Raw genomic sequence first — 14,879 nt, forward strand, 5'->3', positions numbered from 1 at the left:
AGTAGAGCCACATTTTTCTCAAGGACGGAATCCAAGTGAGGCAGGAAGGAAAAGTGGGGACGTACTAACCGAGCCTGCGCTACGGTATCATTGCACCTTTAAGGACTGGAGACTTGGTGTTAGCTCGGCCTCCTTCTCAGCCCACCTCTGAACTCTGATTGACAGGGCGCCGGGCGAGGAGGAGCCGAAGGAGGCCGAGGAGGAGGCGCAGGGAGGAAAGTAGAGGGAGGAGGGGCCTGTCTTTTCTCCAATGACCAATCAGGGGAGGGGGCGGGGCTACGAGTGCCCTCCTCTCTCCTTCCCTCCCCCGCCTCCTGGCTTCCCCGCCTCCCTCCTCCCCCCTTTCCTCTGCCCCCTCCTCTCTCCTCCTCGTCCTCCTCCTCCTTCTCCTCCTCCTCTCAGGCTGTGGTTTTTCTGTATATGTTTCTGGAGTCCTGAGCCTGAGCTAAACAAAAGCAGGAGGCTGACGGGGCTGCTGGAGTTTGCAGAGACACGGAGGAGGAGAGAGCCTGTGCTCTGCCTTGCCGCCGTGGCTGGGGGAGATCTGGCTTTTGCAACAGCCCACCCCCTTTGAGATCACTCTGGCCCGGAGTGGGGGTGGGGGGTAGCGGGGGGTGGGGGGGGAAAGTTTGCATTGCAATCCCCCTGCCTTCCTCTCCTTTCTCCCGGCCAATGCATATTTGCAAAAGGATTAAGCCACAGATTTAAGCGCCGGGAGCCCATTTCTGCCGTGCAAAGGAGACGGACTGAAAAACCAAAAGCCAGCTCTGATTTCTTTTCGTCAAGTGGGAAGGTGGTTTATTTTTCTTGCTTTTTTGGAGTCAACACCCTTCCCCACCAGTCCTTATCCCCACCCTCACCCCGCAACCCCTTCACGCCCCCCTCCCCCTCCCCACTCCCCATCCTCCCACCATCCTCTAAAGAGGCAAAGGGATTTTTTTTTTTTTTCTTCTTTTGGTCTTCTTTTTTCCCCCTTCTCTGTTTATCCTGAAAAGGATTTGAAGACAGCTTGAAGGATAAAAAGCCTTGGTGCTTCCCAGGAGCCGAGCCGAGGAGCAGAAGAGGAAGAGCCGGGGGCTGCCGTTGCCTTTGGAGATGGACGAGCAGCCCAGGCTGATGCATTCCCATGCTGGGGTCGGGATGGCCGGACACCCCGGCCTGTCCCAGCACTTGCAGGATGGGGCCGGAGGGACCGAGGGGGAGGGCGGGAGGAAGCAGGACATTGGAGACATTTTACAGCAAATTATGACCATCACAGACCAGAGTTTGGATGAGGCGCAGGCCAGGTGAGATGGAGGCTTTTCTTTTCCTTTCTTGGGGTTTTTTGTTTTTCTCCCTCTCGCTGGGGGAAACAATGGGAACCGAATCACCACAGCGCTTTCTTTTTAAATGTTATTCCTTGGCCCATTTTGACGAGCAACTATATGGCGGAGGAGTAAAATTTGAAGGAGCGTTGTTATCGAAAGTGCAATCTCCCATGCGGTGATGTGGCTGTCTGTATGTATATTTTCATATATATTGTGTGTGTGAATATAGAGATCTTCATATATATCCACACAAACACTCAGGCAAGCCGAAAATACTGCCAACTGATCCAAAAGCGGCCCTCGGCACTTTTTACTGCTTTAAAAAAGTATCAGAGAGAGCAGAATTGTCAAGTTTTGAACAGCATTGCATGTCTTCTTGTTGAGGGACTCCGTAACATTACAAAATAAAATGTCCCATGAACACTTTATTTGCAAATATAGTTGACTCCTTAAGTAAATCAGAGGCTTTGAATTTTCTATGTGAACGTACTGCTCTAAAATTAATTTTTATCTTTCCCCCTTTCCATATTAAAAAAAAAAAGAGTAATTCTTTGTCAGTAGTTGTCAGCCATCCAGAAAATATTTTGCATTCATTTAATTGTTTCAAAAAGGCTGATGTAAAGAAAGAAGAGATACTGTTGCTTTTAAACATGTTTGTTCGGTTTTAGAGACTCGGATATGTAGTGTAACTTTATTGTCTCTTATTTTGAGTCGGTTAACTACCCTTCTGTGGCACAGAATGTATGGTTCTTTAAAAAGGGGTGGGGGGAGAAAATCAAGCATGCTCTTTTCCCCATGCTTCTTTCAGGACCACTTAGATGCTAGTAAAATAGAAATGAAGGCAAATGTGTATTTTATATATTTCCATCCTATAGGACACGAAGACCTTCATTAAGGAAGCGTTATAAAGAAGCTGTGTAGCTTCTCAGTTAATCCATTGCCAAGTATATAGTTCTCCACTCCAGGATTTTACAGTAAATTCTCTTTAAAAAAACAAACCAAAAAAATTAAATGGTAACCCACCAACTGCTTGCCCACGGCCGATCTTGAAAAGAAGATTTTAAGACACTCTAATGGCCACATATGTCTTTGCAGTTACCCAGCTTTATTAAATCTCAGAAGTAGCTGGTTTTTTTAAGTCATATGTACACAGTTTCTCTACCTCACAAGACTTAGTTCTGTGGAGAAGACATTATTATATGTATTTTTGTTTAAGGGAAATGGGAATTTGAATTGAGAAAATGAGAAGAAGCAATTTCAAGGATGACATGAATTACACTCTTATTTTACCTGTAAGCACATGCAACATGTAAACTCAAAAGTCCTGAGGTTTATGGGTACTTGAAAACTTGGAAAGGTTCAGAGACTGGAACTATGCTATATTTTTTTTCTTAATAGAGGAAGATTTTTAAAAATTATTTGGTGCCCTTTTTGGATTTTATTATCTGGAGAAAAGCTAATAGGTAGGGTCAATGAAAGATTTCCCACTGGCAATCTCTTTTTGAACTGGAACAGATTTCTCCATTACATTGTTCTAGAAAAATAAACTCAGACATACCAATAAACGCCTCTAATAACAAGTTTGTGCAGCCGAAGGGGCTGGTAGCACTGAGAACCACCACTTTTCTGATGTTTAGTCCCGCTCCTTTTTGTACAACTGAGGACAGCCGTGACTTGGTGGGTTCACCCTTTTAATGGCCTAAATGTTAAGAGAATCAAACACAATTTTGGGATGGGGAGATTTTTCTGTTCTCTATAACCCAACCCCATGGACGTGCTTGGCAATACAATATTTCTGCCAAGCTGCATAGAATTTTTTGTAGTTGTTATTTGTTTTGCATTTGGGCCTTTATATAAGAATACACTTAATGAAAACTCCTATAAAAGGCCCAGAAAGAAGTCTTTGATACCATAAAGTCTTCTTCACCATTTTTCTCACCCCACACCAGAACTAAATCACCACTAAGCTTTTCTTTTTAGTTAAACAATGTAACTCAGCAAATACTTTAACTGGGTTTTCCTTTCCTTAGTAACATCTTCATAATGTAAGTTTATTATTTATACAGTGAACCCTTCGTATTTTAGACACAATGTTTATGTTTATTTTGATACTCTTGAATTTTGAGATTATGACTCTTCTACTGTACAGTAGTTAGAGCGTGCTTCTGGTTTCCGTTCCTCAGGATGTGTATCTATTTTTTAACTTTGAAAGGAATTTAAAAAGAACTGCATGTGTCTTGAGTGCCAGAGGTTTCCATTTATCTTTATACATTCATTTTAGTTAGTCAACACGATTCCCTTAACTAATAGCTGATATGATCAGTATTTTGTTTCCAAAACAATATCCTTCTGCTAAGTGCTTCCAGAGTAAAATCAAGGGAAAGGTATTGTTTTGGTCCTTAAGTGCATGCTGAATACAGACACACAGAAGAACCAGGTAAATCACTAATCTAAAAGGCAGAATTGTATTTATTTTTTTCCCCCAATGGGTGCAAGGTCCTAATTGTAAATAATTGAATTTCAACACCTGCAAATAAGCAGTGTGTGCACAAGCGACATAATGTGAACACAGAGAAATGAATCTATTCCCCATATGGGTATGTTTGCCCCCTGGCAATGCATTTCCATACTCTTTAACTTGGGGACTGAAATTTTATAAATTGACAGTTCTGCTCAGAAGACCTTTCGAGCATCTTGTGTTTATGAGAATACAGGGGCATCTGCGGAATGAATTCAAACACATGGATGAATTAAATTTGAAAACACACACACACACACACACACACACACACGGACTGAGAAGCAGACAGCTCCTAGGCTATGGTGGTTGCGTAGATTATACAAAACTGTTAACCCATGCATTTGACTCTGCTGTCTTTTCATTGCCCTGGATAGGATTATTGGTTTAAGACTTCCACTTGGATTAAACTACTCATAAAAAACAAAACAAAACAAAACAGAAAACCCCAAACTCTTCCTAAATGAGCATAATTGAGGTTAGTTCTGTTCTGTAGTTAAATCCCTGCTCTCTCCCTGCTAATTAACATTATTTCTTTTTCTATGGCGGGACTCTTTATATTAAGTCATAAAGCAATTGAAGCATGCCACAGAGTTATGCTTGGTCTATAATTTTGGCTAAATGCTCGATTTTTTTCCTCCTGTGCATTATCAGCAGCTTGATCCCAGGAGTCCACCTAAGCTATTCTGTTGTTTCTTTCTTGCAGAAAACATGCTTTAAACTGCCACAGAATGAAGCCTGCCTTGTTTAATGTCTTGTGTGAAATCAAAGAGAAAACAGGTAGGAATGAGATTCCAACATTTAAGCATTTTCTTTGGCCAATTGACCACTTTAAACCAGCAATCAGGAACCCATTATTTAAATATTAAAATTTCAGAAAAGAAGTACTTTCAAGATTGATCGCATATTCCAATAGGAAGTCCTAGTAGCCTTGCTTCCTGGAACAGAAAGCACCAAGTTTCTTTGACAGTTATTACCAGACATTAGCGGTTTGCTTGCCTTAACTCTATTCCTGGCCTCTTTGAAATTGAAGCTAAAACAGAGGTTCTGAAGGGAAATTTATAGAATAATGTGCCTGTGGGGGAAAAATACGAAAGTAAAAGTCCACTTCTTAAAAGAATATATTTTGGCCCATCTTTAAGACAGTGTTTTTGGAGTTGGGCATGGGGGTGCTAAAGTGTTTAAAGTTTCCTCTTCTTTTTTTCTTGTAATTACACGAAGCAGCAAACTAGAGTTCTTTTCAGAGTGTTGTCAGATACCTTTGTGGAACGCGTCACACAACATCAGGTTATCGGTATTTGAGTGCCCTGTGATTTTATAGCTGGGAGAATTGCTGGGTTTAGGAGAACAGAATGTGACGAGCTCACTCATTCTGTTGTTTTTTTACTTTCTAGACCTCATATCATGAACTAACACACTTATAACACATCCCAGGAGGGCATTTAAATTTTAAAGCAACAATTAAAAAATAGCAGTCATCAATCAGAGGTGTTCTTAAACAACAGATGCTCTGGGAAGGACACTTAGCAACATCCTCTTGTTTGTTTATTTTAATCCTTAATTTTCCAAAGTGAGTGCGTCTCTCCCTTGTAAAAAGAAAGAGTTGAGAAGGCAATCTGAAGCCAGGGCGTAAAGATGAGGAATGAGGGGTGGTTATATAAAGCGGGAGCTTCAGCTGGCCTCTGACTTGGTCGCTCGCTGCGGAGCAGCGCAGAGTACCTGCCATCCTATTTATTTATTTATTTTTTACAACAAGGAGTGTAACAGTCAATAATTCATATCTAAACCATATAAGCAAGGGCATGACATGAATGAAAGTGACAATAAATATGATTGCATGCCCAGTTGATATACATTGATAGTTACACATAAAAAAAGGAAGGAGGGGCTCTGAGGGCATGCAGGGTGGCTTTCTTTTTGAGGGCTCTCTGTGTTTCTATTTTAAAAAATAAATAGTTTCAAGATGTGACCATTGATCGAATATGTAATTACTCGGGTCTTGAAATGTATGGAAAATTAGTAAGCAGCTCCTTTGTTGAATGTTATTTGTGTTGTGCGTGACATCCCAGACAAAGCACCTGAGCAGTGATGTTCAGATCTTTTAAGTCTTCCAGGTTTCCCTGCCAAAGCCTAACCTTAATGCAAAGCTGGGAATTGCATTGTTTTAGCTGTGATATACCTTTTAAGAAATGTATGGGTTGTACATTCAGATATCAAAGGGGCTTTCTCAGTTTGTCACACTTTTTAGTTTTTTTTCTCTGTTAGCCTGGAGCAGGAAACCTAAGTGCGTATATATCTTTATCTTTTGTTTTTTTCTTCCTTCTCAGTTTCTTTTTTCTCTGATTCTAATTTACATGGAATATTTGGTTTGTTGAAATTTGTTGCTACTTGGGTATGCATTCCTGCTGATCTTGTTTCATAAAATACAGAATCAAGCTATAAAGGCATATTTGATAATTCAGTCTAGAGAGACTCTGTTTTTAAGACGCCCTCAGATTTTCATTGAAAGGAAGTCTGTCAAGGCATTTAAATGTATGTTGTGGTCAAAGTGTTTAATTCTAGTCTTCTAATTAAAATCTACTGCTAAGGCAGTAGATCAAGGTGGATGGATGTGACTATAGATCTGGTTCTGGTGTGGATTCAAGAGTTTGCTCCTCACGTGAGTATTGCCTAAACTATGGTGATAAGCAGCAGTTGTGTCGGTCAGAATCATGCTTTAAAGGTGTAATTTATTGTTGGATTATATATTCTGTTTTAAAATTTTTCTGTTACTAAGTTACATTAATGTCTGGAGCTTTTTAAAAATCTGAATTAAGGTTTTGTATGCTGTCTTTCAAATAATATATTTTTAAAAATAGTTTAGTGAATACTGTAAATTGAAAATAATAAGGATAACTGACCCTGTGTTAAGAGGGAAACACACAAATGCACAAGTTTTGGATTAAGAGGGCACCCATGGGTGAAAGTACAAAAAAAAAAAAATAGTAAAATAAAAAGAGAAAAAAAGAAAGACCTTTCTCCTGTTCCTCAATTTGTGTATCAGAAGGATTAAGGAGAAGGAAGAAACCTCTCCTGGAATGTTGAGTGTTCGGTGTTGTAGGTAGGAGACAACTGCGGTATGCTGAAAAGAACTCTTTGATTGTAAAGCACTGTTACTTACTCAAGATCGACTTCACCCTCATTCTGAGAGCTGGCAAATCTTCCATATGGTTGATGTGTCCGCAACACGGTGCGTCTGTAAAGTTGTAGGAGCTCTTGTTTCCCCCCGCTTCTTGATACAGAGCTAGTGACAAGATTGTTGGGGTGATCAGTTCATGTGCATTCTTTGATTGTTTTGGGAGTTTCCCTATTGTTACTTTCAAGTCTTTATGCTGAATGAGTATTTTTGAGCTTGCTTCACAAGTATTGTAGAGGTTATTTGATTTAGGGTGGGCTCTGTTTGTACTCTCCCAGGAGCACACTTTACCTAGGTCTTTACAAGGAAGTCAGGACCCTGAGAGGAGCGTGGGGCTTGCATTCCTTGGCGGATTTTGCTTTTTTGATTTTTGTCAAAGGCTTTCATTGGAAAACTCAGAAATGTGGAGGGAAACTAGCTTAAGATTGTCTTACCAACCTTTTGGAACTTTAAAGAAACAGACGCGTATAACACCTAAAGTAGGCAGCACCGTTTAGATTACAGTTGATTGATAGGTATTTAGTCAGAAATTACTGTGGGGATATTCAGGAGGAAAAAAAAAAAGAACCCAAGTGTCTTCTTGTTGAGAAATGTCGGTAAGTTTTTATTTTGATACCTTTTTGCCTTTTTAAATAAAAATGCCAAGAACAAGGAATGCCTGAACAATTCTCAGGCAGCAAATCTCAGACAGTAAGAAAACTCTGCAAGACCTCTGGCAAGTATGTTTCAGAGGCGGCTTTTATCTGCTTGTTCCTTCTGGGAGCATAGAGATTTCATAGAGTTTTGGACCTTTTAATACCTCATTTTCTTTCATTTTTTCATTCCTTGTCTGCTGACATATTAGCAATAGACTGGGTTTTGCATATATGTAGAGGTGGTGGTAGTGGGGTTGATGGAATGGAGAGAAGGAGAAAAAAAAAATTAAAACATACTGAATTTCTTAAAAGGACCTTAACTATATTTTTAAACATTTCTTGATTTTAAAACAATTTCTGTGTCAAAAATCATGCCGGTTTAAAAATGAGGAAAAAACACGAAATATTGGTTGCCATTTACTAAGGAGACTGTTTATAGATAGTAATGAATAGCTGTAATTGTTGTGAATAGTTTTTAATTTTAGAACAAAATAGCTATATATGGCAGTTTTCAGCAAATTTTCCTCTGAGCATCATCTGCTCTGAAGTTAAATCAAATCACTGAAGGATGTTAAAAAATTACGTTTTGCTTACTTAATGCCCTTTTGTTCTCTCTCTCCTTCCTTTATTCTCTCTGTTCAATTAACACTCTCATCACAGGCTCTAGTTTTTTTTTTTTTTTTTCTTTAACTCTACTACTGTATTTCAGTTTTTTTCCACCCTCTCTTATTAATTCTCACCTGCCACTTCTTTTTAGTATAGCAATTACATTATGAGATTTCTGCTTCTCATCTTTTTATAGCTTTAGAGAATAATTTGTGTGTGTGTGCACGCACGTGTATACATGTGTATGTTTGTGTGTTGGTATATGTAGGTGGAGGGGCCACCGTGGAAGGAAGTTTATATTTTAGGAAAATAATTCCGAAAAGATTAGGCCTTGAGCAGAGAACAGGAGTGAAATAACTTCAGACAATTTAGTGGTGCCTCTGATCAGATTCTTTTGGGGGCTGACATGACAGGAGTGACTTTTCATAAATGTTCGTCTCTAGAAGGAAAAAGCAAAAAAACTTTTTCTTGCTGATGATAGAATTTAATTTAATTTTTTTTTTTTTTGAGGAAGGGGCAGAGAGAGAGAAAGGGAGCAAACGAAGGGGAGTTACTTGATGCGGTTTTACTTGATCCACTCTTTCAGGTACAGTGTGTTAGCAGAAGGCAGGTGATTAGACCCTATATATTTATTCTGATCTGGATACGAGCAGTAGACCTACAATAATAAGACTCCGTGGAAGACACAGTGTCAGCTTCTAATGAGAAGCATCCCTTCTCTCCAGTCGTTTCGTGTCATCCCCTTTTAGAAGCCGATTTGGACCCATTCTGGCAGCTGAGAAGTGGGGCAAAGGGTGCAGTGAGCAGCCCGGGTCAGACCTACCTGAGTGAGGTCTTCGGAAATTTGGTGTCATGTTTTCTAGCAACTGGATGTCTACGAGGACTGGGACTGAGGAGAATTTAAGTGAAACTGAGGAAGCTCGAAGAAGGTTCATGAGTTGGGGAAAGGCACAGGGGAGACCTGTGGTCTGGGCCTTGTGGGCTGTCGGGAGCTGCGAGCAGTGAGGGTGCTGGGTCCCAGGCGGGTGGCGGGCTGCACCCGGGGTGGGGAGGTGGCAAGGTCTGGCTCTGCGAGGGTCCGGCCCTTTCGACATGCCTTTGCTTCTCTGTTCTGCTGACGTTCATATGCTTTTGGTTATTGTTGGCAAAATTAAAAAATTTACCCCCAAACAAGCAAACAAACCAAAACTCAGATATTAAACATATTTAAATAGGCAAGCATTTTAATTTTTTCATTTAAAGCATAACCCTGGCTTCTCTTGAGACATAGTTTTACATGCATGCCTTAGGAAAACTTAGGCTGCACTTTGGTTTCCAACTTCTGTTAGATGAATGCTGTTATGGTTGGAACTTGGTGTGGTGATTCTAAATATACTTTTTACCTTTACTTTTTATTTAAAAAGTCACCCAAAATGCCACATGATTGAGGCAGTGTCCTAGGTACATCTCCCAAAGACAGCTCTTACTCATTTTCTATGCTCCTGGAAGCACCCTGTCCTTTGCATGGACGCTTTAGCCTGGGTTGCTGCTAAGCTGCTAAGTCACTTCAGTCGTTTCTGACTGTGTGTGACCCCATAGACGGCAGCCCACCAGGCTCCCCCGTCCCTGGGATTCTCCAGGCAAGAACACTGGATATAATAATTCTAGCTCCACTCTTGCACCCTACCTGAAATGGTATGGTAAGGTTTAAGGAATGTAGTAAGTGATTAATAAAATAAGCAGAGGATTAATGAGTTGTTTGTTAAGTACTTTGAGCTCCCTGGGTGATACAGATAAGAGATACTGTATTTTCTATAGTAAATTATCTAAATACTTGTATTCTGTTCCATTTCGTAGGTTGCCAATGTGTTAACTCTTCCTTTGAATATATAATTGAGTTGGCGAGGTAGTCATTATGTCCCATCAGGAGAAGTCTCTGGTTGAATCTTTTGTCTCATCTTCATCTTAGCGATAACACTTCTCAGAATTTGGTAGAGTGATTTCCAGAATTAAAAAAAAAGAAGTGTGAGGATCAACTGACATAGGATTATAAAATCTATCTTCCTTTATGGCAGAATAAGGTCAGTGGTGACTTCGCGGAAGGTCTTCTTACTTCTGACAGCTCTCTTTCAGGCTCTCAATAATTGGTAGAAATCAAGATTGCAGTGGGTGGGAAAATTCATCCATTTTGGTTTAGGTCATGGTATAGTTTAGGTCAACTATATCTCTCATTGATACTCTGTCATTAAGTAGAAACTGGGGTGGGTCCCTCATACCTGTACTAGTTCTGGACATACCACTAAGTAGTTATAAGGTGACAAGTAGATAGCTTAAATACTTTCAGGAGACGCTGTAATAGTAGTGCTTAAGGATTTGGTCTCTGAAGCCTGACAGCTTGGGTCTGTATCCCAGATCGCCAACTTTTTCAGTTGTGTGACCTAGTTAAGTTTATGGAACTTCTCTGTGCCTCATTTTTTTTCACTTAGAAAATAAAGATAAAAATGGTACCTATTTTGGAGGGTTATTGTGAGGATTAAATGAAGTAGTACATGTAAATTACAGTGCCTGGCATAGAGTAAACAGTCCATAACTGTTAGCTTTTATTATTTCTGGCCCTGTTTTCATACATGAAAAAGAGAGGCTTGTACCAGATGGTCCCTAAAGACCAAGCCAATTCCAAGACTCTGTAATTCTGTGCTGAAAAAAGAAAAATAGTGCTGAATTTAAGATTTGTTTTCTTATGTTTCTCTTGCCATTCTCTTAAAGTGAGAATGAGTTGTATCTGGCCAAAAGGCTGGGCGAGGTTGGGAGAAGAGGGGAAAAAAAGAATGGATAAGAGCAAAAATGAAGGTTTTCAATTATGTCCAAACTGGACAACAAGCACCTGTAAAGCTACAATGGCATTTTTAGTGATGACATTTTCTTAGCATTAGCAGCTGGAGATATTGTGTAATCATAGTTAAAAATATTTTCCCTCTGAAAACACATAGGCCCATCCATTCAATTCACAAAGTTTCAGAGGAGGAAGAGTAACATAAAGTGAGTTTAGGGCAACCTGACCTCTACCTGTCTTCCTCATCAGTTCCTATTTGAGGGAAAAATGATATTTTTCTTATAACAACAACCTTGGTACTAGTAGGTTTATTTTTTTTTTTTTATAGCTTTCTTGGGATATATTTCATATACCATGAAATTCACCCATTTAAATTATACAGTTCAGTGGTTTTGGTCTATTCACAAAATTGTGCAACCATCACCACAACCTAAATTTAGAATATTTTTATCACCCCCTACAAAAAAAAAAAAACCTTGTACTCATTACCAGTCAGTTCATATTCTTCCTCTTGCCTAGCCCCTGCTAATCACTAATCTCTGTCTGTATGGATTTAGCCATTGTGGACATTTCACATAAATGGAATCATATAATATATGGTTTATTCCTAGCTTTTTTCTCTTAGCGTGGTGTTTTTAAGGGTCACTGTGCTGTAGCATGTACTGATACTTCATTCCTTTTTATAGCCAAATAATATTCCATTGTATGGATATACCACATTTTATTTATCCATTTATCAGTTGATGGACATTCAGGTTGTTCACATGTGTTGTTGCTGCTCGGAACATTTTAACAAAGTTTTATGTGGCCATGTTTTTATTTCTCTGGGTATTTACCTAGGAGTTGAATGTTGGATCATATGGTAACTCTGTGCTTAGCATTTTGAGGAATTGGTGAACTTTTCCAGAGTAACTGTAGTAGATGTATTCTTAAGTTTTATTGTAAATGACATTACATTTGGTCTTCATCACTTTTAACATTCCATTTTTTCAGTCTTTTTCTTCAGTCCCTGGTCTTTCTTTTCCTCTGTGTGTCAAGGTTTACTGTATTTTTTTATCTTCTTGGATCAATACCTACTCTAAGAAAAAGTATTTTGATAGTTGCTTGACTTGAAGTGAACACGATCAAGATTTATATGAAACCTCTCTCAGAACTATCTGCATTTTAGAGACAAAAAGAAGTGAAGTCAAAGGAATGAATCTCTATGGCTGAAATCTCAGGTGTCAGGTTCCCGGAGAAGAAGACCTTTGCCGAGAAGACCAGACAGTGTTCTGAAGAGCAGTCTAGTATGACAGAGAGAGCAGGGTGTCTGAGTGAAACCAGTCTGGATTCAGATCCTCACTTGTGTGTAACACTGGAAAGTTGATTTAACAGCGCTTCAGTATCCTTAGCTATACAGTAAAGACAATGCAATGTAGGCTTGCTTGAGGGACTAAACAGGACAAGAATATAAACCACACAGTTGCGTGAGTGTGCTAAATAAACAGCAACTACTGTTGTCTTTTCAAAACCACACGACTGACTGTCGACCTCTGGTCTCATTAGTTTGACACTGTCTTTTCAGGTTGGGTTTTCTTCCAGCGCTGGCCACAAGGTTTTCAGACTCCCTGAGATACTTCCTGACAGTGCTTTTAAATGCTTTAAAAGATTTTCTGTATGAAAGGGGGGAACCCCCAAAACTCAGCAGAAGGTATCCCAACACTCTTGTACTTCCTGCCTTCAATCCTAGAGTTCTAGCGAGAGAAGAATCCCATTGAATAGTGCTATGCAGTGAACCCATATTTCATTCCAAATTTAATGTTTTAAATTTTGTAGTAGTCCACTGGAAAAAAACAAGTGAAAAGAAACAGGTGAAATTAATTGTAAGAATACATTTTATTTAAATCCAAGTATATCTAAATTATTTCAACATGTCAATATAAAATTATTAATGAAATATTTCCACTTTTTGTATTAAGGCTTTCAAATCTATTGTATATTTTACATTTGTGGCACATCTTCCATTTGGACTAGCCCAAGTGGGCAACTCCAAGTGCCCAAGAGGCTCATGGGACCAGTGTCCTCCATATTGGACAGCATGGCTGTCCATGCTGCCATGGAAGACTAAGGAAGACTCCTGGTTGTTCCCTACTCACACTGATCTGGTGGTTCTGCACCAACTGAAATTGGTTCTTGATGGATAGCCATGTTGTGAGGAAAAAAAAAAAAACCATATCTAAGGCATTTCTTTCCAGCAGGGAATATCCCACTCCTGGGAGCCAGGATGAGGTAGTTCCCCTGTAACTCCTTCTGTTTTTACTTCTTTCTTTCCTTGACTCCCTGTTTTATGGTTTGATTCCTTATCCTAAGGATTTGCATTTGAAATGTTCCCTAAAATAAAATAGGTGGCGGAAATAACCACCTTTTTCTAGAATACAGTGGAACAAGTACAGAGAATTCTATGTGGAGACAAAAAAAGTTTGCTGGACCTTGGGTCAAGAGTTCTAAGACCTAACGCTGCCTGCCTCCAAGGTACTATGTTATTTTGAGAATGCCATTTATCTTCATGGTCTCATATTTCTACATCCATGGAATGGGCCACTTCAGTGAGCCACTAATCTGAGCCCACCTTTCACAGATCATGAGGTCTAACATGGTCCCCACCAGGGCCTGGATACATAGCATTTATGAAAGGAAATTCTTCTTCTTTCATTGTTATGGCACTTCTAATTTATCCTCTGACTCCTTATATCTTTTCTAGACAGTCATGTAAAACTGGTTATGGTGGTGTTAAAGCAACTTCCATCAATCAAATTGAGTTGGAAAGGCAAGCTGGGAGAAAAAAAAAAAGTAGTAATTTTTTTTTTCCCCCCTAATTGAAGCATTCAGTATCACATTTTACAAAGCCAGCTGGAGGCCAGTCCCAGTTTAATCCACCTTGTTGACTCCATGACTAAATGCAAATTATGTTTCTTTTGCATCCTATCTGTTTGTAGCTATTGGATTCTAGACTGAAAATTGCTTTTGGAAAATACAAAGATTTACGGTTCTGGACTTGGAAGTGCGGTATACCTTTGCCAAGTTCATATGGTGCGGCCCAGGAAGTCAGCAAATTTAGGTTTGCTTTACACCTCAGAATTGTGGACAGTTGCTTGTTCAGTGTGCCTCAGCTGAAACACTAAAACGATGTCTGTTTCCCACCTATCTGTCAGTGGGGCTTCTGGAAACTTAAAGTGAAGATATTTAGAAAGATGTTTGACTTTCCTTGAGAAAGTGTCAGTGTGAGAAAAGTTCTCTGTTTGTCCTGCTTTGAGACAAGTTTGAATCTGCCAGGAGGTCAAAGGAATGAATTTACCTAGTGGCCTGTGCTGGCAGGGCCGCCAGTCATTTTTCTGAGGGTTTTAGGTGATTTGAGCTCCAGTCACTGTAAGAGAATCCTCCTTATAATTACCATTGTTAATAGAACTGAAAGTTTGCATTTATCTTTTGTTCCTAACAAAGAAAGCCTCTCAGAGACCCTGATGATGAGCCCAGCCTACATCCATTCTGAAAGGCTCTCTGTGGATATGAGGGTACAGACGTTAATTCCTCACTGCAGAGGTGCTAGGGCCGTGCACCCTGCTTACATTAACAAACATTTAAAAACAAAGCCGGGGCGATACAAGCACAGCTTTCCTCTGTGTGGTCTCCTTACCAGGGTGACTGTAACCCCTAACCCCTTGCAAGGGAGATGCGAGGTTGGGTGTGGGTAGGTGGTGATGCCCCGGGCAGCACGGAGTATAAAGGCCAGACGAGAAGTAACCAGATCCTGTGAGGAATAAATTAAAGCCACTTCCTCCCGAGGCCA

The 14,879-nt window shown here is 39.9% G+C and overlaps 1 protein-coding gene across 4 annotated transcripts in view; it reads left to right on the top strand.

The window, feature by feature from the left end:
- The first annotated feature begins 345 nt into the window (after positions 1-345).
- PBX1 (PBX homeobox 1) overlaps positions 346-14,879 on the top strand; it is a 334,444-nt gene continuing 319,910 nt past the window's right edge. For 2 of the 4 annotated variants that reach the window (XM_086394563.1, XM_086394562.1), the window contains exons 1-3: positions 350-793; positions 996-1,286; positions 4,532-4,605. In XM_086394563.1, coding sequence (XP_086250689.1) covers positions 1,096-1,286; positions 4,532-4,605 — 265 coding nt within the window. In that variant the 5' untranslated portion in view covers positions 350-793; positions 996-1,095. Of the gene's footprint in view, positions 794-995; positions 1,287-4,531; positions 4,606-14,879 lie in introns of all 4 variants that reach the window. The other 2 variants (XM_086394561.1, XM_086394560.1) reach the window with 2 other exon arrangements.

Source organism: Bos grunniens, chromosome 3, assembly GCF_055505025.1.
Source record: "Bos grunniens cultivar Pamir isolate PY7600 chromosome 3, Bosgru_T2T1.0, whole genome shotgun sequence".
NCBI lineage: Eukaryota > Metazoa > Chordata > Mammalia > Artiodactyla > Bovidae > Bos > Bos grunniens.